The sequence below is a fragment of the Notolepis coatsorum genome, assembly GCF_963971535.1.
Source record: "Notolepis coatsorum genome assembly, chromosome: 5".
Taxonomy (NCBI): Eukaryota; Metazoa; Chordata; class Actinopteri; order Aulopiformes; family Paralepididae; genus Notolepis; species Notolepis coatsorum.
The window spans coordinates 156510272-156536685 of NC_140169.1; the positions used below are offsets into that span (position 1 = coordinate 156510272).

The 26414-nt window shown below is 41.2% G+C and overlaps 1 protein-coding gene across 1 annotated transcript in view; it reads left to right on the plus strand.

Moving 5' to 3' along the window:
- osbpl6 (oxysterol binding protein-like 6) overlaps window positions 1–26414 on the plus strand; it is a gene marked incomplete at its 3' end in the record, with an annotated part of 253483 nt that overhangs the window by 69756 nt on the left and 157313 nt on the right. Inside the window, exon 2 of the mRNA XM_084314748.1 lies at window positions 10348–10470. Within this exon, the coding sequence (XP_084170874.1) occupies window positions 10348–10470 (123 nt within the window). The remainder of the gene's footprint in view (window positions 1–10347; window positions 10471–26414) is intronic.

The window sequence follows — 26414 nt, forward strand, 5'->3', positions numbered from 1 at the left end:
ATATAATATAGCACAACATAACGTAATATAGCACAACATAGCGTAGCATAATATAGCACAACATAACGTAGCATAATATAGCACAACATAACGTAACGTAATATAGCACAACATAGCGTAACGTAATATAGCACAACATAACGTAACGTAATATAGCACAACATGAAGAAGTCCACTATTATCCCTGTACCCAAAAAATCCAAGCCTGCTTGCCTCAACGACTACCGCCCTGTAGCTCTCACCTCCATAGCCATGAAGTGCTTTGAGAAGCTAGTAAAGGGCTACATCTGCTCCTCCCTCCCCATCAACATGGACCCCCTGCAATTTGCATACCGCCCCAACAGGTCCACGGAGGACGCCATATCCCATGTGCTGCACACAGCAGCATCACACCTGGACAAGAGGCAGGGGAACTATGTGAGAATGCTATTCATCGACTACAGCTCGGCATTCAATACCATAGTCCCCTCCATACTCATAGCCAAGCTCAGGGACCTGGGCTTGGGCTATGACCTCTGCCAGTGGGTCTTGGACTTCCTGACTGGCAGACCCCAGGTGGTGAGAGCAGGCAACTGCACCTCCTCATCCATCACCCTCAACATAGGGGCCCCCCAGGGCTGTGTTCTGAGTCCCCTCCTCTACTCCCTGTACACACACGACTGTGTGGCTCAGCGGAGTAGCAATACAATCGTCAAATTTGCTGACGACACAGTGGTGGTGGGCCTGATCTCTGCCAACGACGAGAGGGCCTACCTGGAAGAGGTCAAGGTCCTGGCGGGATGGTGCCAGGAAAACAGCCTCTCCCTGAACGTCAGCAAAACAAAGGAGATGATTGTGGACTTCAGGAGGTCGGGGGTCAAGGACTACAGCCCCCTCAGCATCGACGGGGCACCGGTTGAGAGAGTCAACAGCTTCAAGTACCTCGGAGCCTACATATCCGAGGACTTGACATGGACCACACACATTAACAGTGTGGTGAAGAAGGCACGACAATGCCTCTACTTCCTCAGGCGCCTAAGGAAGTTCCAAGTCAGCCAGAAGATCCTTAAGAACTTCTACTCATGTACAATAGAGAGCATCTTGACCGGCAACATCACCTCCTGGTTTGGGAATAGCACTGCAAAAGACCAAAGCAGACTACAACGAGTGACACGTTCAGCCGAACGCACAATTGGAGGGGGGCTCCCCACCCTCCAGAACATTTACTACAAGCGTTGCAAGGGCAAGGCTAAGAGAATCATTAAAGACTCCAGTCACCCGAACAACTGCCTCTTCGAACTGCTGCGGTCAGGCAAGCGATACAGGAGTCTCAAGGCGAGCACAGAAAGACTCAGAAGTAGCTTCTATCCCCAGGCCATCAGGCTGCTAAACGAACAATGAATGAACACTACACAACAACAACCACCAAACGCACATAGCACACACATCCACACGCACACACTCACTTTAAACAAACACACTGTAGCACCCACTCCACACACTTTATAGCACACACCCACTTTAAACAAACACACTGTAGCACCCACTCCCCACACTTTATATTTATGGATGAAGGATTGCACTACAACTCGTACACCTTACTGTAAATTGTACCTAAAATTGTACCTCATCCCATTTCTGCTTTGCACTAGATAGTACTGTACATTAGTACACTGCATAGTATTGTGTATTGTATATTATATGGTAACTCAGAACATTGTACATATGTCTATACCGAACACTGTGACCTCATTTTCTTCTTCTAAATTCATGCTATATTATGTTATTATGTTATTTGATACTATCTTGTCTAGCACAGTCTCTGGAGCGTAACAGTAAGAAGCATTTTGTATGAAAGTATTCTGTACTTCTGTATGACAACTATTAAAGAACTTGAACTTGAACATAGCGTAACGTAATATAGCACAACACAGGGTAACGTAATATAGCACAACATAGTGTAACGTAATATAGCACAACATAGAGTAACGTAATATAGCACAACATAGTGTAACGTAATATACCACAACATAGAGTAACGTAATATAGCACAACATAACGTAATATAGCACAACATAGTGTAACGTAATATAGCACAACATAACGTAATATAGCACAACATAGTGTAACGTAATATAGCACAACACAGAGTAACGTAATATAGCACAACATAGCGTAACGTAATATAGCACAACATAGTGTAACATAATATACCACAACATAGAGTAACGTAATATAGCACAACATAGTGTAACGTAAAATATAGCACAACACAGCGTAATAGTATAGTATCATACAACCAAACAACCACAGTAGAAACAGTGGTGTGATGTCACCGGACTCGGCCGGTCGACCCGCTCTCTCAGGGGGGGGAGGCGTTTGATTTGCAGACCCAACAGGAGCAGGAAGCGCAGACTCAGACACAACATAGTGTAACGTAATATAGCACAACAGCGTAACGTAATATAGCACAACATAGCGTAACGTAATATAGCACAACATAGTGTAACGTAATATAGCATAACATAACATAACGTAATATAGCACAACATAACATAACGTAATATAGCACAACATAGCGTAATGTAATATAGCACAACATAGTGTAGCGTAATATAGCACAACATAGTGTAGCGTAATATAGCACAACATAACGTAACGTAATATAGCACAACATAGCGTAACGTAATATAGCACAACATAGTGTAGCATAATATAGCACAACATAACGTAATGTAATATAGCACAATATAACCTAACGTAATATAGCACAACATAACGTAACTTAATATAGCACAACATAACGTAGCATAATATAGCACAACATAACATAATGTAATATAGCACAACATAGCTTAGCATAATATATCACAACATAACGTAGCATAATATAGCACAACATAACGTATGTAATATAGCACAACATAACGTAATGTAATATAGCACAACATAACGTAATGTAATATAGCACAACATAACGTAATATAGCACAACATAGCGTAACATAATATAGCACAACATAACGTAGCATAATATAGCACAACATAACGTAACGTAATATAGCACAACATAGCGTAACGTAATATAGCACAACATAACGTAACGTAATATAGCACAACATAGCGTAACGTAATATAGCACAACACAGGGTAACGTAATATAGCACAACATAGTGTAACGTAATATAGCACAACATAGAGTAACGTAATATAGCACAACATAGTGTAACGTAATATACCACAACATAGAGTAACGTAATATAGCACAACATAACGTAATATAGCACAACATAGTGTAACGTAATATAGCACAACATAACGTAATATAGCACAACATAGTGTAACGTAATATAGCACAACACAGAGTAACGTAATATAGCACAACATAGCGTAACGTAATATAGCACAACATAGTGTAACATAATATACCACAACATAGAGTAACGTAATATAGCACAACATAGTGTAACGTAAAATATAGCACAACACAGCGTAATAGTATAGTATCATACAACCAAACAGCCACAGTAGAAACAGTGGTGTGATGTCACCGGACTCGGCCGGTCGACCCGCTCTCTCAGGGGGGGGGGGGGGGGGGGGGCGTTTGATTTGCAGACCCAACAGGAGCAGGAAGCGCAGACTCAGACACAACATAGTGTAACGTAATATAGCACAACAGCATAACGTAATATAGCACAACATAGCGTAACGTAATATAGCACAACATAGTGTAACGTAATATAGCATAACATAACATAACGTAATATAGCACAACATAACATAACGTAATATAGCACAACATAGCGTAATGTAATATAGCACAACATAGTGTAGCGTAATATAGCACAACATAGTGTAGCGTAATATAGCACAACATAACGTAACGTAATATAGCACAACATAGCGTAGCATAATATAGCACAACATAACGTAATGTAATATAGCACAATATAACCTAACGTAATATAGCACAACATAACGTAACTTAATATAGCACAACATAACGTAGCATAATATAGCACAACATAACATAATGTAATATAGCACAACATAGCTTAGCATAATATATCACAACATAACGTAGCATAATATAGCACAACATAACGTATGTAATATAGCTCAACATAACGTAATGTAATATAGCACAACATAACGTAATGTAATATAGCACAACATAACGTAATATAGCACAACATAGCGTAGCATAATATAGCACAACATAACGTAGCATAATATAGCACAACATAACATAACGTAATATAGCACAACATAGCGTAGCATAATATAGCACAACATAACGTAGGATAACATAGCACAACATAACGTAACGTAATATAGCACAACATAGCGTAACGTAATATAGCACAACATAACGTAACGTAATATAGCACAACATAGCGTAACGTAATATAGCACAACACAGGGTAACGTAATATAGCACAACATAGTGTAACGTAATATAGCACAACATAGAGTAACGTAATATAGCACAACATAGTGTAACGTAATCAGTGATGCCGGTAACGCGTTACTAAGTAACGCGTTATTGTAATCTGATTACTTTCCCCCGAAAATAGTAATCTAACGCGTTAATCTTTGAAAGCCAGTAATCTGATTGCAGTTACTTGTCCAAGTGGCTGTGCATTACTATTTCGTTACTATCTCATCATAAATTCATAATGCAGGCGGAATGCAGTATTTTATTTCGTTTTCGACAGTCAAAAATACTTTTTGAGCTGTTTTTCTTTTGGGAGTGACGTAGTGTGGCAGTGAAAGGGTTACACAAGAATGTGTCCCGCGGGCCGCGGCGTGACTGGACACTCTGTCTGTGAGTGACTCTGCTTTGGTACAATCACATTCCCCATCCACAGTCTGTGAATCAGAGGCAGAGTAGGGCGGGTCTTCACAGCACGTCATGTGACATATGCGCCAATCGTGTGACAGCAGGGCTCCGTCGTCGGAGAATTCCACCCCAAAACGCTTGGCAAAATTAAAAGTGAGTTTCTGTTCAGACTTCCATCCCAAAACGCTCGTCAGTCACTACTTCACGTTCATATGCGGAGGAAACAAAATACTGTCTACCGCTAAAAACAGCACATCCAATTGCATTGAAAGCATCTGGAATCACAACACTAGCCGACGCTTCGACTAGTAGGTACAGGAGGACTCGGAGGCCAGCCAAACAGCAAAAGAGAGAGATTGTTTCTTTCCCTTTTGATTAATGTATATTTGATGGTGGCAGAGCAAAAGCTCTTATTTGCCAGATTTACAGTTAATTTACATGTTAAAGAGAGACTGATTGTATGTTTATAGAGAGACATTTATAAAAACAATTTAATAGTTACAGTTGATATAATTGAATAGTTCAGCCTGCATTTGTTAGATGTGAATGGATTGATTGATTGATTGAAAAGTTTATTAACAGATTGCAGAATGGGTACAGTACAGTACAGCTCAATACATACAATTGTTAAGGGGATGCAGACCAGAGAAAGACTTTCGTCTTGTTTACATCAGGGTCCCCCATTTTCAATTCATCATAACATATATGACATACATGACATACAGATAGACAGTACTGCTACATCTATACATTTATGACATATCAGATTTGCAAATACAGTACTGTTTGTGATACAAAAGTGTCCAGAAAAGGAGTGTATATACATTTGGCGTAGAAACTGTACATTGGAGGAGGTTGGTTGGGTGGGGTGGGTGAGGGCTGGTTTTGTAAAACCACTGGCTGGCTGCTCTAATGCTGTGAGCATCATAGACTGTTGCTTTACCATACTTGATGGTACAGAAGCTGAAGCACTAGTTTAACAATTTACGTTATGTGCAGAGAAACAAGTTAAAAACAATTTATGCACTTTCAATAAAGCGTTTAAAAAAAACGGTTGGGGGAACGACGACGACTTCGTAACCTAGTTACTTTCAAAGTAACTAAGTTACTCTGATAATCAAGTAATCAGTAAAGTAACTTGGATAACTTTTTAAAGGAGTAATCAATAATCAGTAATCGGATTACTTTTACAAGTAATCTGTGGCATCACTGAACGTAATATACCACAACATAGAGTAACGTAATATAGCACAACATAACGTAATATAGCACAACATAGTGTAACGTAATATAGCACAACATAACGTAATATAGCACAACATAGTGTAACGTAATATAGCACAACACAGAGTAACGTAATATAGCACAACATAGCGTAACGTAATATAGCACAACATAGTGTAACATAATATACCACAACATAGAGTAACGTAATATAGCACAACATAGTGTAACGTAAAATATAGCACAACACAGCGTAATAGTATAGTATCATACAACCAAACAGCCACAGTAGAAACAGTGGTGTGATGTCAGGTTTCAGGTTTCAGGTTTTTATTTAGACTCCACAACACATACAGATCATTAATCCAGCATACATTGCTGTCAAGGATAGTAACGTAAAAGCCTCTTGACTTATTTCCATCGTTGTCCTTGGGTGTCAAGGATGCTAGAAACACACAACTCATTACAGAATTAATCACAATTATTATCTTTGCATAATAATAATGGCACAACCCTAAATTAATACAAACAAAGCACATTTGTTGTTACAATGTTCATTTATGTCGAAAGTCAGTGAGCTTCAGGAAGCACCCTCGGGGGAGGGAATTTGGGGGATGGGAGGGAGGGCGGAGAGTGGGGGGTGGGAGTTAAGGATAGGGTAGTGGCTTAGGGTTTGGGCGTGTGAGGCAGTCGAGGGATCCACCCCTCCTTCCGTGCACGTCGCCAGTCGTGCTCGTGGGGGGGAGGTTTGCGTGAGGATGGGGAGGGGGGGGGGGGGGAGGCCATCCATCTTATCTTCAGACAGTCAGATACTGTCCCGTCCTTGGTTGCGATGGGTACGGACGTCATAAACCAGGTCTTATCTTGACTTCTTCTCCTCGGCCTCTTGCATTGACCTCGAACATTCCTTCTTTTCTTCCACAGACTTGAGTTTCGTGGCGGGGGGGGGGGGGGTGGGTTGCATCAGGTTACAATGATTCCTGTAATGCTTTAATTTAATCCAGATCTTGCATCTTCTTTGTCCTAATGTCCTGCGCGACCCCCAACATTATTTGACCCCTACATTGTTCATCGGCTGTATGTTGAGCGAGCCGCTTTGTCAGTTCAATGTGGGCATTTTCCAATCTTGCTACTACTTGACGGCAGCAAATCCAAATCCAAATTGCGATCGCTCCCCAACCGATCAGGAAGATGACGAGGAGATACAGATCCTCAACATCTTCAATCTCAATAGAATATCGACCCGCTCTCTCAGGGGGGGGATGCGTTTGATTTGCAGACCCAACAGGAGCAGGAAGCGCAGACTCAGACACAACATAGTGTAACGTAATATAGCACAACATAGCATAACGTAATATAGCACAACATAGTGTAGCGTAATATAGCACAACATAACGTAATGTAATATAGCACAACATAACGTAATATAGCATAACATAACATAACGTAATATAGCACAACATAACAACGTAATATAGCACAACATAGCGTAATGTAATATAGCACAACACAGGGTAACGTAATATAGCACAACATAGTGTAACGTAATATAGCTCAACATAGAGTAACGTAATATAGCACAACATAGTGTAACATAATATAGCATAACATAACATAACGTAATATAGCACAACATAACATAACGTAATATAGCACAACATAGCGTAATGTAATATAGCACAACATAGTGTAGCGTAATATAGCACAACATAGTGTAGCGTAATATAGCACAACATAACGTAACGTAATATAGCACAACATAGCGTAATGTAATATAGCACAACATAGCGTAGCATAATATAGCACAACATAACGTAATGTAATATAGCACAATATAACGTAACGTAATATAGCACAACATAACGTAACTTAATATAGCACAACATAACGTAGCATAATATAGCACAACATAACATAATGTAATATAGCACAACATAGCGTAGCATAATATAGCACAACATAACGTAGCATAATATAGCACAACATAACGTAATGTAATATAGCACAACATAACGTATGTAATATAGCACAACATAACGTAATGTAATATAGCACAACATAACGTAATGTAATATAGCACAACATAACGTAATATAGCACAACATAGCGTAGCATAATATAGCACAACATAACGTAGCATAATATAGCACAACATAACGTAACGTAATATAGCACAACATAGCGTAACGTAATATAGCACAACATAACGTAACGTAATATAGCACAACATAGTGTAACGTAATATAGCACAACATAGAGTAACGCAATATAGCACAACATAGTGTAACGTAATATACCACAACATAGAGTAACGTAATATAGCACAACATAACGTAATATAGCACAACATAGTGTAACGTAATATAGCACAACATAACGTAATATAGCACAACATAGTGTAACGTAATATAGCACAACATAGTGTAACGTAATATAGCACAACATAGAGTAACGTAATATAGCACAACATAGTGTAACGTAATATACCACAACATAGAGTAACGTAATATAGCACAACATAACGTAATATAGCACAACATAGTGTAACGTAATATAGCACAACATAACGTAATATAGCACAACATAGTGTAACGTAATATAGCACAACACAGAGTAACGTAATATAGCACAACATAGCGTAACGTAATATAGCACAACATAGTGTAACATAATATACCACAACATAGAGTAACGTAATATAGCACAACATAGTGTAACGTAATATAGCACAACACAGCGTAATAGTATAGTATCATACAACCAAACAGCCACAGTAGAAACAGTGGTGTGATGTCACCGGAATCGGCCGGTCGACCCGCTCTCTCAGGGGGGGGGGGGGGGGGGGGGGGGCGTTTGATTTGCAGACCCAACAGGAGCAGGAAGCGCAGACTCAGGCACAACATAGTGTAACGTAATATAGTACAACAGCGTAACGTAATATAGCACAACATAGCGTAACGTAATATAGCACAACATAGTGTAGCGTAATATAGCACAACATAACGTAACGTAATATAGCACAACATAATGTAATATAGCATAACATAACATAACGTAATATAGCACAACATAACAACGTAATATAGCACAACATAGCGTAATGTAATATAGCACAACACAGGGTAACGTAATATAGCACAACATAGTGTAACGTAATATAGCTCAACATAGAGTAACGTAATATAGCACAACATAGTGTAACGTAATATACCACAACATAGATTAACGTAATATAGCACAACATAACGTAATATAGCACAACATAGTGTAACGTAATATAGCACAACATAACGTAATATAGCACAACATAGTGTAACATAATATAGCACAACACAGAGTAACGTAATATAGCACAACATAGCGTAACGTAATATAGCACAACATAGTGTAACATAATATACCACAACATAGAGTAACGTAATATAGCACAACATAGTGTAACGTAATATAGCACAACACAGCGTAATAGTATAGTATCATACAACCAAACAGCCACAGTAGAAACAGTGGTGTGATGTCACCGGACTCGGCCGGTCGACCCGCTCTCTCAGGGGGGGGAGGCGTTTGATTTGCAGACCCAACAGGAGCAGGAAGCGCAGACTCAGGCTAAAAACCTAATGGAGTGGAGAAATGCTGAGGGTTGCCTGAAGAAGCCCAGTCAGGCACTTTGTTTCCTGTGAAAACGGGACACGACGTGTCGCACCGTGACAGAGCCATAATCACGAATGATGCGCTCCCGTCTGTAGTTTGATACTACTCATTATTCGAAGAAGATAAAAAAAAGTGAAATTTTTTTGGAGCGCTATAAGATTGCGGCCTTTTTTTGTGTTTTATTTCATTTTTGTTTCATCTTGTTTCTTTTCAGCTGCGACCGGCGGCTCTCTTAAGGGTCATCATGTCTGCCGGTCGGTCAACAACAACCTGCCTGCCCTCTAGCGGGCCACGGGTTTCGCCCTAGGAGGCTGAGATTTGACATGGAGGGCAAGTGTGGGTGTGTGAAGGTGTGTGGGTGTGTGTTCATGCCAATCGGCTAAAAGGGGGGGGGGGGGGGGGCGTGGCAATGGGAGTGGCCTATCGCAAATTCGCGCTCGCTTTTTTATCCTACACATGAAAGAACACGGTAGCGGGGGGGCGCGGCATGTCCGTAGCTCCCAGAGAGAAAGCAGCAGAGTGCGATGGATATCCTGTTCTTCTGTTGCTCAGTCTCAACAGCAGGGCGGCAGCACTGAGGCATCTGTGCTGACTGAGGTGAGCAGATGAGTTCTGACACAGCACTGCGTTTTTATCCCCCCCCCCCTCCAGGAGGCAGACAGCTGGGAGATCATCGAGGGCCTGAAGATCGGCCAGAGCAACGTCCAGAGGCCAGACAAACACGAGGGCTTCATGCTGAAGAAGAGGAAATGGCCCTTGAAAGGCTGGCACAAGGTAACACACTGCACACTGCACAAGGTAACACACTATACACACTGCACAAGGTAACACACTATACACACTGCACAAGGTAACACACTGCACAATGCACAAGGTAACACACTACACACTGCACAAGGTAACACACTATACACACTGCACAAGGTAACACACTGCACACTGCACAAGGTAACACACTATACACTACACAAGGTAACACACTGCACACTGCACAAGGTAACACACTACACACTACACAAGGTAACACACTACACACTGCACAAGGTAACACACTACACACTGCACAAGGTAACACACTACACACTACACACTGCACAAGGTAACACAATACACACTCCACAAGGTAACACACTACACACTACACACTGCACAAGGTAACACACTACACACTACACTGCACAAGGTAACACACTACACACTGCACAAGGTAACACACTACACACTGGACAAGGTAACACACTACACACTACACACTGCACAAGGTAACACACTACACACTGCACAAGGTAACACACTACACACTGCACAAGGTAACACACTACACACTGCACAAGGTAACACACTACACACTGCACAAGGTAACACACTACACACTGCACAAGGTAACACACTGCTCACAAGCTAACGTCCAGCTCAGTGAGATTTCTATGAACTAATATTTCACTAATAACACTTAAAATTATTGGTAAACAAACGTAGTGCTGGAAATAATACACTTTGACTGCTGTTTTGACAGGGTTAGGGTCTTTACTCTTGGCTACAAAAAAAAACACACAACATTAATTCATACATTCTGTAGAGATGGATTCATGGCGAGATGTCATTCTCGTACCGGTACCGCACCGCTCAGGCTTAAGAGGTTATGGTAACAATGTGGTTAGGGTTAGTAGAGCAGACGGAGAGAGATGTCCCAGTGGAGAAGAAATGTACAGATTCAAAAAGCATCTGGTTAATATATGAATTTCGCCTCTTTATTTTTTTCCCTTCCTCATCTGCTCTCCCAGGACTGTCCCTAAATCGGTTTTGTAATAGACTTGCTGTGATTAGGGTTGGGTACCGTTCACATTTGAACCGATACCGGTACCCAACGGTACCTTTTTTCTGTAGTTTAGTCTAAAAGATTTTGTATCTACCTACCTACCAAAATGTGTCCAAACTTAAAATGATTTATTGTCATTATTATTTATTTAGAACAATTTGTTAAATATATATATAATATATAATATTGCAGCGAGCGTTGTCTGCATCTAGCTTTGTAAAGTGTAACCACACTTAGCGACCGTTTTCGGCTTGCCATGGCCCCGACTGCTTTGTTGTTGTTCAATCAACTAAAATAGGTAAGCATGTATTGTGCGTGTGAATGTTGACGTGAACGTGCGGCACACTTCATAGGTTTTTCGTTTCGCGGTAAACGAAACGTTGACGTCATCGGACTTATATATATCTTTTATACAGGGCCGCCTCAGGGGGTGTGCGAGTAGTGCGGTTGCACAGGGCCTCGCGGGAAGGGGGGCCTCGCAATTTTTTTTTTTTTTTTTTTTTTTTTTTTTGCGAGGCCCCCCTTCCCGCGAGGCCCTTTTTCATCACAGACCTAAAATCTAGTTTTGCTTATATGCTTATATATTTCACATTAGACACGTTTGTAGAATGTGTCTGACCTCTGCGGCTCTGCAGACTGCAGTGTTCCGGTTTCTGCGGCTTTGCTGCTCTACAGATTTTAGGATAGTGTTTCCGGGCTCTTCTCGGACACACAAGGTACAGGGATGATCTAATTCAGCGCTATTCAGAGGAGCGAGTGGATGTCTTTTCAAAAGCAGCATGGATCAGAAGAAATTACACCGTGGGCCAAGAAAGTCTCCTTCCAACTTTACCATTGATACTGCGTTATGGTGAGTTCATGCAACCTATTATATTCCCGCCGTGGATCTCTCTCTCTCTCTCTCTCTCTCTGGAGCCAAACTGGTCGACTAGCTGTTGTAGTATGGAGTTAGTAGCTAACGGTGTGTGGCCTGGTGTCAGCGCCTGTATTGCTTTTCTCATGTTGTAGTTTCAGTGGTAACAGCATAGCTTGCTTCTGCGTTAGCTAATGGTTAGCGATAGCCGTGTTAGCCAGTTAGCTGTTTAGCTACGACGTTAGCTGCCGGCTGTGCACGTAACGTTAGTTTGATGTTATCAGTTAGCCTAGGCTAGAGTTAGCTGTTAGCTTGTGCTAGGACCATTGACATTAGCCGTGAGAATAGCAGGGGTTTCTGGCTTATTTTTGTCCCGCCAGCGAGAGGCCTTTCGTCAACGTGGAGACCTGTGTTGCGGCCTTTCGCCCTGCGTTCCTTGGTGCAGGTAAGATTAATGAAAATGTCATGACATTACCCCACTCTTCCTTCCTTCCCCTCCCGAATGTTTTGTTAATAACGATGTTTTTTTCCAGGCAAAACATTATGCTACTTCACAACATTTGGAGATACGACATGTGCTGTGTGTGAATGTCTTGGTCGTTTGTGTAGCTTGGGTAGCGTTGGGCCGTTGGCCAAAGCTGTGTGTGGCCTGGTGTCACAGTACCTGGCTAGCCTATTTAGCTGATGTCGGCCATTGGCTCCTTGCTGCTTTGGTTTCTCTGGTATAGACCCTCTTCTCTTTGGATTTAAGTGTTGATCTTTGTCCTTTTGGATCTCTCATACATGCTCTCTCTCTAACACACACACACATGACAAACACACATGCTCTCTCTCTCTCTCTCTCTTTCTAACACACACAGTCTGCCTATGGCGGCCTTTCTCGATGGCTAGGCTGTGCTGGCTGAGTCTGTACATAGTCAAGGATCTTCAGTCACAGTGCTCAGGTATTCTGCCACTGTGTACTCTCTGTTTAGGGCCAAATAGCATTTCAATTTCTTTCCAATGTGTCTCTCTCTCTCTCTCTCTCTTTGGATTTAAGTGTTGAACTTTGTCCTTTTGGATCTCTCATACATGCTCTCTCTCTAACACACACACACATGACAAACACACATGCTCTCTCTCTCTCTCTCTCTCTCTCTTTCTAACACACACAGTCTGCCTATGGCGGCCTTTCTCGATGGCTAGGCTGTGCTCGCTGAGTCTGTACATAGTCAAGGATCTTCAGTCACAGTGCTCAGGTATTCTGCCACTGTGTACTCTCTGTTTAGGGCCAAATAGCATTTAAATTTCTTTCCAATGTGTCTCTCTCTCTCTCTCTCTTTGGATTTAAGTGTTGATCTTTGTCCTTTTGGATCTCTCATACATCCTCTCTCTCTAACACACACACACACGACAAACACACATGCTCTCTCTCTCTCTCTTTCTAACACACACAGTCTGCCTATGGCGGCCTTTCTCGATGGCTAGGCTGTGCTCGCTGAGTCTGTACCTAGTCAAGGATCTTCAGTCACAGTGCTCAGGTATTCTGCCACTGTGTACTCTCTGTTTAGGGCCAAATAGCATTTCAATTTCTTTCCAATGTGTCTCTCTCTCTCTCTCTCTCTCTCTCTGTACACTGTATATTGACTGTAGAACGGGAGCTCTCTCTCGCTCTCTCTCTTGCTATATGTTGACTGTATCATGCCCCGCCTCGGGCAGCGCTATTATTTAAGAATATGTTGACTGTATGAAAAAAATATATATATATATATATATATAATTTTTTATTTTATTTATTTTATTTTTTACCTTTTGGGGGGGGGGCTCGCGTTTAAATCTCGCACAGGGCCTCGCATTTCTCCCAGGCGGCCCTGCTTTTATATATATATTTTTTTTACAGTACCGAAATGTGGCACCGGTGGATCTCACCTGATTCGGTACTTGGTAGTAGCGATGTGATTCGGTCGATACCCTTAAAAGTACCAGATTCGGTACCCATCCCTACCCAGGACAGCCCTAATGTAAGATCGACTAGAGCCTTCTTGATCGTAATATTTAGTCAATTGCGTTGTGTTCTATTGGCTCTAAGTCATATTACCAAAAACTGTGTAGCACGACGGAGGAAAAGGAATCAATGAGAGTGTTTCTATTTCGGAGATCTGGTTTATTCAAAGTCCTAAAATTATACAAAAATGTTCTGGTTCAATCAATGAAGTTGTCTGAACACAAGTTGGAAGGTACTATGCCACGATCACTTGTGTCCAGTCTAATAAAAGTAGTTAAGAGTAACAATCTTCAATGTAGCTTTGGTTGTTGAGTCTCGTTGCCAGGGAGACAAAGGAATTCTATTCTCGTTCTCAGCGTCTCAAGCAGGTCCTCTTCCGTTCGGCTGTGCATAAACGATTTCCAAGAGCTCTCTTTGTCTCCTCCTGTGCAGACTGTTTTAACGGCTAAATCCCGCCCCTGAGCGAACGTCGAACTGGTTCGTCAGGGGGCGGATCTCTAAGTCCTGATTGGCTAAAGCTCACAGCGGCCATTTTAGATTGGGGTCTGCCATTTTGTATCTTTAAAGAGGCAGGTCACTCCTATTTTTTGGGAAATAGTTACCGTTCTAAAATATTGCATTTAAAGGTATATAGTATCTAATTTTACTATCTTAATAATTAGAGATTAGTTATTACTTGGCTTAGACAGTTAATTCAAGTCTTTTCCTGAATTCTGTGGCTTTCTAAATACCTAATTTAGACCTATTGTTGGTTTTAAGACAAACTGTTGCATTATATATATTCTATAATATTGTCTTTGAAGTTAGTTTAGTCTTCTAAGTAAGTTACACATGTTTTGCCACATTAATCTTCTATTTTAAACTATATTACGTTCTTAATTAAACTTAACAATGGTTAATAAGGGTCTGGTTTAGTCTTAGATTAATCAATACACTATTTCATAACTATTGAGGCTATTTTCCATACTGAATTACTATTAGTTTTGGTTGCTGTTTTTCACAACTTTAGACAAATTGTTCCTGTGTTAAAATGTAAACAAGGCTATTTAAGAGCCTTCCTGTCTCCTACCAGGTGAGACCAGATGGCTAGAGCCCCCAAATAGCTGAGGGGGGGTTCTTCTCAACAGCTCTATCTTTTACAACGGACTGTTGAGTAACATATCTTACCCCCTATTGTTCTACTCAGCTCGGTCAACAAACCCCTCTATTGAAATGCTAACTTTAGCCAGCTAGTGGCCCAGTTTTTATTGTTTTACTGGTCCCAAGGGTGGGGGAGAGGAGAAAACCTATTTACTTTAAGACTGTATGCTAATATTAAGCACTCAGGCCTGTCGTAACCCGTCCCTTTTGACAGGGTAGACCCTTCAGTATGTCTTCCAAATTTTGCCTGACCTCTTTTTGGTCCCAATATAGTATTGGTTTTGCTTACTTTATAGAATCTAATTGGTGTCTTATCTTTAGCTTTGCCAATTATAATTACTTCTAGAAGAAATGTATCTTAATAATCTCTTTGGGGGAAAAGCAGAACACTTATATATAAATAACAGAGTGAATCTATTGAATAACAGCAGAATTGGGCCAGAAATGTATTGAAATATATCTATATATATATATATAATAGAGAAAAGAGTATTTACTGAATTTAACTGTTATCTCCTATTACCAAACTTACACACAGCTTTTGGGACCAGTCGCTTAGAGATTTCTGGGAGTTAAAACATGGTTCTGAGTCAGAATATACCACAAATCCACCCTTGTGGGTTTCATAACCCACATATATCACCAGTATTTTCTAACTCAAACATGTCTTTAACCTTATATATACCATAATATGTTAACTTTAGCAAAGTCACCTAAAAATCAGAAAAATACAAAAAACTTAAAAAAAACAGTTTCCTCCTGTACAGTACAAATTCTCCTTGCATTCATCCCCCCTCCCTCATTATTGACTTCACACACATTTATCAGTTATGTTTAATGACACCAAGACTAGGGTAGTCCTTCTATACAAAGAAGACATCTCCCCATATCAGCTTTTTTGTTTTATTTACTATACTTATTGTGTAATATCCAAATGTGTCTAGATTGTGTGTCTGACTCTGAAAGAAAAAGATTAATACATTTACACAAAAAGATTAACATTCTAAGAAAAGAGGGAGAGCAATCAAAAAAATATATATAATAATTTCTCCCTCCCAGAACCACTGAGGTCTAGATTATCTTTAGCTTTCACTGTCATTTTTATCCCTCATCAAACCTCCTGAGGTTTTTACTGCTAAATTGTTTTGGTCGCGGACATTCCTTTGGATTTGTGCTAACTGCTCACTGTTCCTTCTTGGTTATGTGCAGCCTTGGTACTGCTCCGGCCTCCACAGAAGGAAATAATTTTCCCTCTGTCCTGTTATTGCTTTTTGGATTTGTTATTTACAACACACAATTGATTGGAAGATCACATTTTTCCGCTTCAGATACATTCCTCTACTGTTCTGCATTGACAATACATTTTTCCCAATTTAGTTATCTATATATTCCACGGCTCCTTAGGTTATTATTCAATTAAATCACCTTCCTCTCATTTATTTTTGTGCTGTACTATATTACTAGACCAAATGTCTCAAGTTCAACACAACACTACTCCACCCTTGAGAGTGAAATATCCAATATTACACAATCATATCTTGTTTCCAGACAGTTCCTTGGTTCGGACAGCCAGCTCTGACGAGTCCCATTCACCAACAGATCCTATATGCATGGTAACAAACCACATCTTCCACACACTCTGCCAGCCTCCAACAAGCCGGTGCAGAGACCCCCATAAGCCAATTATCAATTGCACATGTCCGCACCCTACATGAAAACTATTTGGCCAATTGCGACCAAAATCTACAGAGCTTACCTATGTACAGAGAACCATGTTTTCCCAACACTTACCACACCCCAAAGCCGTGACACAACCTCCCAGATGCTACATCTGGACTCTTAATGAGCGGAAAACAAAACCATGAACCAGCTCTAGTCCATCCTCCCCGTTTCCAGCCCATCATATAGACATTTCCTACCAGTCCCGCTGTGTCACCACCAACCTCCTACCCTGACCGGCGAGAGATCCCTCCCAGCCCGTCAGGTCCTAAGAAAAAATAGAGAAAAGAAACAAAAACAAAGAAAAAACGCCAAAACAATAAACGAAAATTGTGAGTGCCATCATGCAACACACCCCAATAAACAAAAACCAAACGTCCAGCCGGAGGCATAAATTGCTTGTAAAAACTAGGAAGGAAAATAACAAAAACAAAACCCTACATTTATATTCATGATTGTTAATGTCTATCTATCAATATCATCTTTCTTATTTCATTTTTTTTTTATTTCATTTTTTTTTTAATCGTGCAGTCCACCCTTTGACCAATCTAATTATTGATCAAGCATGGATAATTACTACTGATCACTAGCTGAAGTAGTACCATATCATCACTCTGTCTAATATTAAAATGTTCCATTTTTCCTGTTTTTAAAACCACTGTTGTTGTTAGTATGATTAGCCATGCAATTGCCAGTTACCCCATCTCCTCACATTCCACTTCCCAACGTTAGTCTTCCAAGCCGTTTTAGTAACTTACACACATAATCTAACCATCTAACTTATCTATACACATTTTTTATTTCTATTTTATTCAGTCGCATTTTATTTATTTTTTTATTAATATCTATCTCTATTTTTCTGAGCAGCATAGCATCTCCTGTGCATTTCCGCTTCATTCTATTCAGCCTGTGGCCTCTGCAGACACGACCTTTGATAATGACCCAACCTCCCACAGGTCCAGCATGTCTGTCCTTGCTCTCTTCGTTGTGGGGCCCTGTGGGCCCCCCGCCTGTAATCGGATGGCCCTGGTACCACCCTTAGCAGGTTTGTCGGCCCCAGATTCTGTCCTTGCTCTCTGCCATTACCACCAAGGCCTTTTCCTCCAACGGTCCCTCTTTGGGCCCGCCCCCCTTTGCCACATGATCTGGCCAGGTGTCCCAATTCACCACAACTCCAGCAATCTGTCGGCTGGTATCCCACAGTTCCCGACAGGCCCACACCTCTTCGATCTTCTCCTGGCATGTCCTGCTGTATGGAAGAGAGAGGCACATACCTGTTCCTTTCAGCCGCCGCCCCTTGGGCCTGTTGTGGGGAGGGGCCTGGAAACTCACCCCTCCTGCGGTCTCTGTCACAATGCCCTTGCGGCCCAGTTCCCTGTCCGGGCAACGGAGCACGTGGCATTCTTTGATCACAGCGCCCTAGTTCTGAAGCTCGAAACATTACATCACAAATCGCATCACTCAGCAGTTCATTCTTTTTAGCCAGTTCTTGCTCTAGTACTTTCATCCCGTGCGCGGCTCGATCTATAGCCCGCTGTCTCTCCACTGTCTCATGTCGTTCGAACGCTTCTACAAACGCTCTCTGTCGTTCTTGGGAGAGGCAGGTCTGCCTCTCTTCCTCCATCCTGGCGCCGGCGGTCTGACTCCCTGTCACCGGGCCCCGCGCCTCGTTCTGGCTCTGGTGTCGGGGAAGATCTGGACAAGGGAAACTGGTGGGCTGTGTCCCCAATCCTTGTCCAGCCTCTGTTCCAGCCGTAAGGCCAGGGTGAGCCGCTTGGGACTGCCGTTTCAATGCAGCCTTCCACTGTCTATGTCTCCCTTTCGACAATTTGTAGTTACCTGAAATGGTTAGTCCAGCGTGGATCGGCCCCGTCAACTCTTGCTCGATTGACACTGGTCGAAGTAAAACAGTTGTCTCTGTTTGTCCCTCCTCATTGACCCCCTGTGTTGGAGTCAAAGTCATCATTTCAAGTCTCTCCGCCACGCTCGTCACATGAGGGGAGTCAGTCATATACAAATCAATCAGGTTAACGTCACTGTTCAATTCTGTCTGGGGGGTGTCTGCAGAGGTTATTGGCATTTCCCTACTATTGGTCTGACTATTTTTGGCCATTTCTATATCACCTCTACTTGTTATACTACGGGTTATTGAAATAGACTGATTGTCAACACTCGTTTCTGTTATCTTATTTACACTTCTAGTTGCGCCTGACAAAGTTTCACCAAGGTGAACTTGCTCTACATTTGACATTCACCCACTCGTAATATTACCGTTTGGAAAAACAAGTTTCTCTGTGTTTAAAACTATTTTTACCAACTTGAGTTAAAATCACTCACACTTTCAGATTTTTACTGGTGCACACAGGAATCGATACGTTTTTTATCATACTATACCAAGGCTTTCAATAGCCACTTTTTCCCATTTGGAGTTGGAATAGTCAGAACTGCCTCTGTCCTCGCCGAGCAACTGTGGAGAAAGAAAGAAAAAACACATACACTTAATATCAGTGGTATTTCCCTTTTCATTCCATCATTATCTTACGCATGGAAATGTCGGGTGTCTTTATACTAATACACTTTAGAGAGATTTGGTGCAATTTATTTGAACATAACGACACAGCCTTAGCTTCGTTTGGTCTGTTGTCCAATCGGAAAACTGGATGTTCCAACCACCTGTCGTGTTTCCTCTCACACGAATCTCTGGGGAATACAAATTTGCATCAACCTCTCCCGTCCGTTCCGGTATGGTTGGTCCTCCTTTAGACAATGAGAATTAGTTCCACACAGCCTATCAATGTCTAAACCTTTGTGATGGATATGGTAATTTAGTTTATTCAAATTTCTTTTTGCCTTAATGAATTTGTCATTTTGATCCCATAAAATACTTTAAATGACAACCTCAACGTAATGACTATGTGTAAATGTAATGTTAACCTTTTCTCCTTGCTTTTTGTTTGCTTTTCAAAACCTGCTATGGGAAATCAAAAATGTACTTCTCCCTACATTACAATCTACATTTACATTTAACCCTTCATCACATACTTCCTCTAACATTATTTACATAATTAATAAACACATTCTCCCCCTTCAACACCAACATTTTCGGTGTTGACTTCATCCACTAACATCTACCAAGGAAAAACAAATTTTTAGCGGTTTATACCACCAAACCCTTGGTCGTTGTACAGCCCAGCCGTCCATGTCATAAACTCATAGACGCCTGCACCATACCACAGTAATATCCCCACAGACCCTCGACTACTCATAGGCCTGCCATTTCTCAGCCCAAAGCATTTTCGCTTCAGTTTCGAACCTGAACGAAAAAACCCTTGGCTCCCTCTATAAGGAATATTACAAATACCGTCCCACCATACTCGTACCCAGACAGGCCAGTGCCCATACGGTACCAAACACTCACACTCATAATAACAACATCTCTACCCAACTAAAAACACACACAACCTGGCGTAAAGCCAACCCTGTTCCCAAGTACGCTCCCAACCCCCACTAACACACTACAAACCCCAGCTACTATATAGATGTTTAATGTGTCCATGGAATCTTCAGATTCCACTGCTGCCTGTTGAGGAGTAGAGGTTCGGAGTGCCTACCTCCTCCCTACCCCAACACAACCTACAACCATTTTGAAGGGCAAGCAAGTATGAAACCAGGGAAGGAGGGGAGGGGAAGAGAGAGAGAGAAGGAGAGACAGAGGGAGGAGGGGAGGGGGGAGGGGGGGGTAGGCAGGGAGCGATGGAGCGATGGAGGGAAAGAGGGAGGAGGGGAAAAAAGGGGAGGAAGGGAGAGAGGGAGAGACAGAAGGAAGAGGGAGGAGGGGGGGAGGGAGGGAGGAGGGGAGGGGGGGTGGAGGGGAGGGGGGTGGAGAGACGGAGGGAGGAGGGGTGGCCCCCCAAATGAATAATAACACTATCTCAATCCTATGCTATCAGAATCTAGAATTAACTAACAGACCTTACAGGGCTCTAAACACCATCATCAGCTATTGCTGCACAACAATAGCGTTATAAGAAACATAGAAAGAAAGAAAAAATATCTAAGTGTGTGCTATAGGTGCATTGTAAAAATCAAAATCATAACAAATTGAGTTGATGAATTTGTCAAGCCACTTCAACCCATACCCTAAATGTGTGGGAATGAGATTAACCTTCTGGGAACAAGCAAGCATCTATGAAAGATATAAACTGCCTATGCAATTAGCAATACTGAGCAACTCAAAGAGAGAAAGAGAGAGAGAGTGTGAGAGAAGGAAAAAGATGGGATACAATATCCATTATTCTTATGCATTACTTACAGACTATATCACTATCAATTACTACTACTGCTTATCAATCTAATCTGCTATTAATGTATACAACCTTAGCCCTCAAGTTACTGTGATATTAAAGATAAAATATCATGAGTGAAAGAACAAATGAAAATTGAGAGCAGCTTAGAATGGGAGCCTAAGCTGGCCTCTGCTGCCCCCTACTGCATTTTCAACCAAACACCATCTTTACTGATTACCACGGCTTCCAACCCCACACATATGCACTCATAAACTCAGTGCGCATGCGCAGGCTTTCCACGGCCCACCGAACTCCTTAACCATAACCACATTGCCAAATGGATATTTAAACAACACTGAAAGTTCACACAATCACACTGCAAATACAACACGCAGTCATACACACGACGCATCAATATCACAACGTCCACACAACAGCACAATCCATCCATTCACAACATTAGCATTGGGTAGCCACGTTAGCATGTAGCATCGCTAGGTAGCCGTAGCCCCACTAGCCATGCTACACCCTCCGCCATTCACAACAGTGGTCGCATTAGCTACATTAGCTTCCAGTAACGCTCGTTAGCTCGCAGCCTAGCTTAGCATCAGCTACAAGATTAAACGGCAGTCTATTCCATTCACCGATCATTATAGCAGTCCACGACGTTATGACGACGTCAACCCTCAACAGAACTTTGATCCAATGTAAGCGCTATTCTACAGATTAAACAATACAAAAACATTATATTATACACAGGACGACTTCCGGTTCAATCTTTGTTGACGCCGGATATGTAATTGCTAGTTTGACCCTTATAGCCTAGCCAGCCGTTAGCTTCCGCCATTTTGCCTAGCTTAGCTTAGAACAACTTCCGGTTCAAAGGCTTGTTGTCAACGGACGTGAAGATGCTAGCTTGACCTTATTAGCCAGCCATTAGCTCAGCCGTTAGCTTCAGCCATTAGCCTAGCTTAGCCATTAGCATCGCCACGCAACAGTACTTTGTTGAACACTTCCATTTACACATTCTTACCGCGCTAAGTGCGTTCTCATCACATTACGTGCAACAAACATCTACATTGTACGGTCTAAATCAAACAATCGTTTATAAGAGCTTAATTTACTTAAGTCGTGCGCCGAAACAGTGATGTAGCCGCTCCAGGCGAGCAGGTTTCTTCTGGGATATAACCGAACATTGCCTTATTTAAACTAACTGTCTCACGGCTAGCAGGCAAAATCGATCCCGTCCTCAACCCAGCACTAAACGGCCAGACCAAGGTAGAATAGCTTGTTACGCCAGTACAAGTTCCCCGCCCGCAAATATGCCGGGTCTCGGCTAGCCTGGACGAAACTCTTAATAAGCCTTTTACACACTCACCCAAAGTAGGCTCTCGTTCATCTACATCTCCTTAAACCATTTGGGACCTCCACAACCCGTAATGATCTGCCATATGTGAGCTAACTCCTTACCCTTCTGATTTCGTGCATCGTGTAGCGCTGGAATGAGGCCTGGAAATGTACCATTGCCGTTATGCCCGACATGCTACACGTCCACCTAATCGCCGCTCGAGGGGTGACTTTCGACAGAGCATGGATGTACCAGGCGCATAACCCACGTTCAAACAGTCGCTGTACATAAAAACACGAAAAAAACGTCCCTCTCATCCTTACAACTCCTGAAAAGCCAGCAGCCCGGCTGGCAATTCAGAATGTACCACTATTGCACTTCCCAAACGCCTCAGATGATCGGCAGCGATCAGTTACCAAACATATGGACGCAGTGCAATTCCGTCACTCCTAGGTGTGATCTCAGAGATCCCCGCCTGAATGACCCTGCACATTATGGCTTTAATGATCGTTACGCTGTACCCGCTACCTCCATTTACTGTGCCCACCGAGACAGGCCTCCGGTCTTCAAGAACCGCCGACTGCTCTGCCCCGGCGACACACACGGAGCTCTTGCGGGTGTTCTTAACAACCCCACTCGTTCTGGACGCCCTGTATTCGGCATATTCGCCTTGTGTCTGTCACTCACCTGATTCACGTAGATTGTAGAACGTCTTGTGGTGTGATTCAGATCGTCGGGCGCTGAAGAATAACGAGCGTGAAGACGCTCGTATGCCGAAAAAATGTACGTTCCAGCCGCGCGTCAAGGCACCATCTAATGTAAGATCGACTAGAGCCTTCTTGATCGTAATATTTAGTCAATTGCGTTGTGTTCTATTGGCTCTAAGTCATATTACCAAAAACTGTGTAGCACGACGGAGGAAAAGGAATCAATGAGAGTGTTTCTATTTCGTAGATCTGGTTTATTCAAAGTCCAAAAAGTATACAAAAATTTTCTGGTTCAATCAATGAAGTTGTCTGAACACAAGTTAGAAGGTACTATGCCACGATCACTTGTGTCCAGTCTAATAAAAGTAGTTAAGAGTAACAATCTTCAATGTAGCTTTGGTTGTTGAGTCTCGTTGCCAGGGAGACAAAGGAATTCTATTCTCGTTCTCAGCGTCTCAAGCAGGTCCTCCTCCGTTCGGCTGTGCATAAACGATTTCCAAGAGCTCTCTTCGTCTCCTCCTGTGCAGACTGTTTTAACGGCTAAATCCCGCCCCTGAGCGAACGTCGAACTGGTTCGTCAGGGGGCGGATCTCTAAGTCATGATTGGCTAAAGCTCACAGCGGCCATTTTGGATTGGGGTCTGCCATTTTGAATCTTTAAAGAGGCAGGTCACTCCTATTTTTTGGGAAATAGTTACCGTTCTAAAATTTTGCGTTTAAAGGTATATAGTATATAATTTTACTATCTTAATAATTAGAGATTAGTTATTACTTGGCTTAGACAGTTAATTCAAGTATTTTCCTGAATTCTGTGGCTTTCTAAATACCTAATTTAGACCTATTGTTGGTTTTAAGACAAACTGTTGCATTATATATATTCTATAATATTGTCTTTGAAGTTAGTTTAGTCTTCTAAGTAAGTTACACATGTTTTGCCACATTAATCTTCTATTTTAAACTATATTACTTTCTTAATTAAACTTAACAATGGTTAATAAGGGTCTGGTTTAGTCTTAGATTAATCAATACACTATTTCATAACTATTGAGGCTATTTTCCATACTGAATTACTATTAGTTTTGGTTGCTGTTTTTCACAACTTTTTTTTTACTTTAAGACTGTATGCTAATATTAAGCACTCATGCCTGTCGTAACCCGTCCCTTTTGACAGGGTAGACCCTTCAGTATGTTTTCCAAATTTTGCCTGACCTTTTTTTGGTCCCAATATAGTATTGGTTTTGCTTACCTTATAGAATCTAATTGGTGTCTTATCTTTAGCTTTGCCAATTATAATTACTTCTAGAAGAAATGTATCTTAATAATATCTTTGGGGGAAAAGCAGAACACTTATATATAAATAACAGAGTGAATCTATTGAATAACAGCAGAATTGGGCCAGAAATGTATTGAAATATATCAGAGTATTTACTGAATTTAACTGTTATCTCCTATTACCAAACTTACACACAGCTTTGGGACCAGTCGCTTAGAGATTTCTGGGAGTTAAAACATGGTTCTGAGTCAGAATATACCACAGCCCCTAAATCAGTTTTGTACTAGACCTGCCGTGATAGTCGGTGATACTGGCGTTACTCTGTGTCCAGGCCCCACCGAGTACATAACCTGCCCACCTTCCCCACCGCTGTATGCTTTTCTGTTTTCCTCTCTCTTGCAAATAAAATCCATTCTTATTTTGCTGCATTTAAAAGGTATGATCTCCGACCACCGTGTGTGTCGACTTGCAACCATCTTAGCTGATTTCTTATTGTTTGTTCTTATTTGTTGTTCCTATATATCGATGGCAGAAGAGGAAAACGTCCTATCTGGAAAAGAGAAAACAAAAAAAAACACATGTTGTTTTCTTGCAGAATGCAATTCTTTAAGGATACCCAATACGATACAAGTTTCTTTATTAGTTGTCATACAGAAGTACAGAATACTTTTATACAAAATGCTTCTTTCTGTTTTTGGATTATATTTCTATATTATGTGTTAACAACACCAACCAGGTATTAGTACCTGGCAACGTGCAGATAGGAGGTGTCTGTAAAGGAGGGTAACCTCTGTGTATTACGAGTTGAAATAAAGGTTTGGAATGAAATAAAATGTTGTTCATTTTCGCATATCAGTGCCCACATAAAAAAAATGTAAACGCTAATTTGTAAAATGCTAAGCGTGTTATCAAGCGTGTTAAGTTAGTCAACATTATAAACTGAACATGTCTGCGCAGAGAGCAGCCATTTTTAGGTTTCACCTTTGGACGGAATTAGCTACTGTCCGTTGATTTATTTTCATCAACTCTTGTTTTTTCTTGTTTAAACTGTGGATTGTTTGTTTCTTGTATATGGTATAAATTATTCTTTTGTGTAAATTAGGTTGTACGCCGACCATCAAGTAAATACTTGTTTAGTTTAGGAATAAGGGGCAGGTAACTATAAGATTTATTCTTCTTCCTGCTCCTTTTGTCCATGGTATGATATTTATGATTGTGTATGAAGAAACTCTGATTGTATTGATGCCATGTGGTTATTTGTATATTGTATTGTAACATTGTTTCATTGTATAGAATTTTTTGTTTCTTGTATAGTATTTTGTTTCTTGTATATTATTCTATGTTTCTTGTATAGTATTTATGTTTCTTGTATAGCATTTTATGTTTCTTGTATAGTATTTATGTTTATGTATAGTATTTAATGTTTCTTGTATAGCATTTTATGTTTCTTGTATAGTATTTATGTTTCTGTATAGTATTTAATGTTTCTGTATAGTATTTAATGTTTCTTGTATAGCATTTACAGTATGTTTCTGTATAGTATTTCATGTTTCTTGTATAGTATTTATGTTTCTGTATAGTATTTAATGT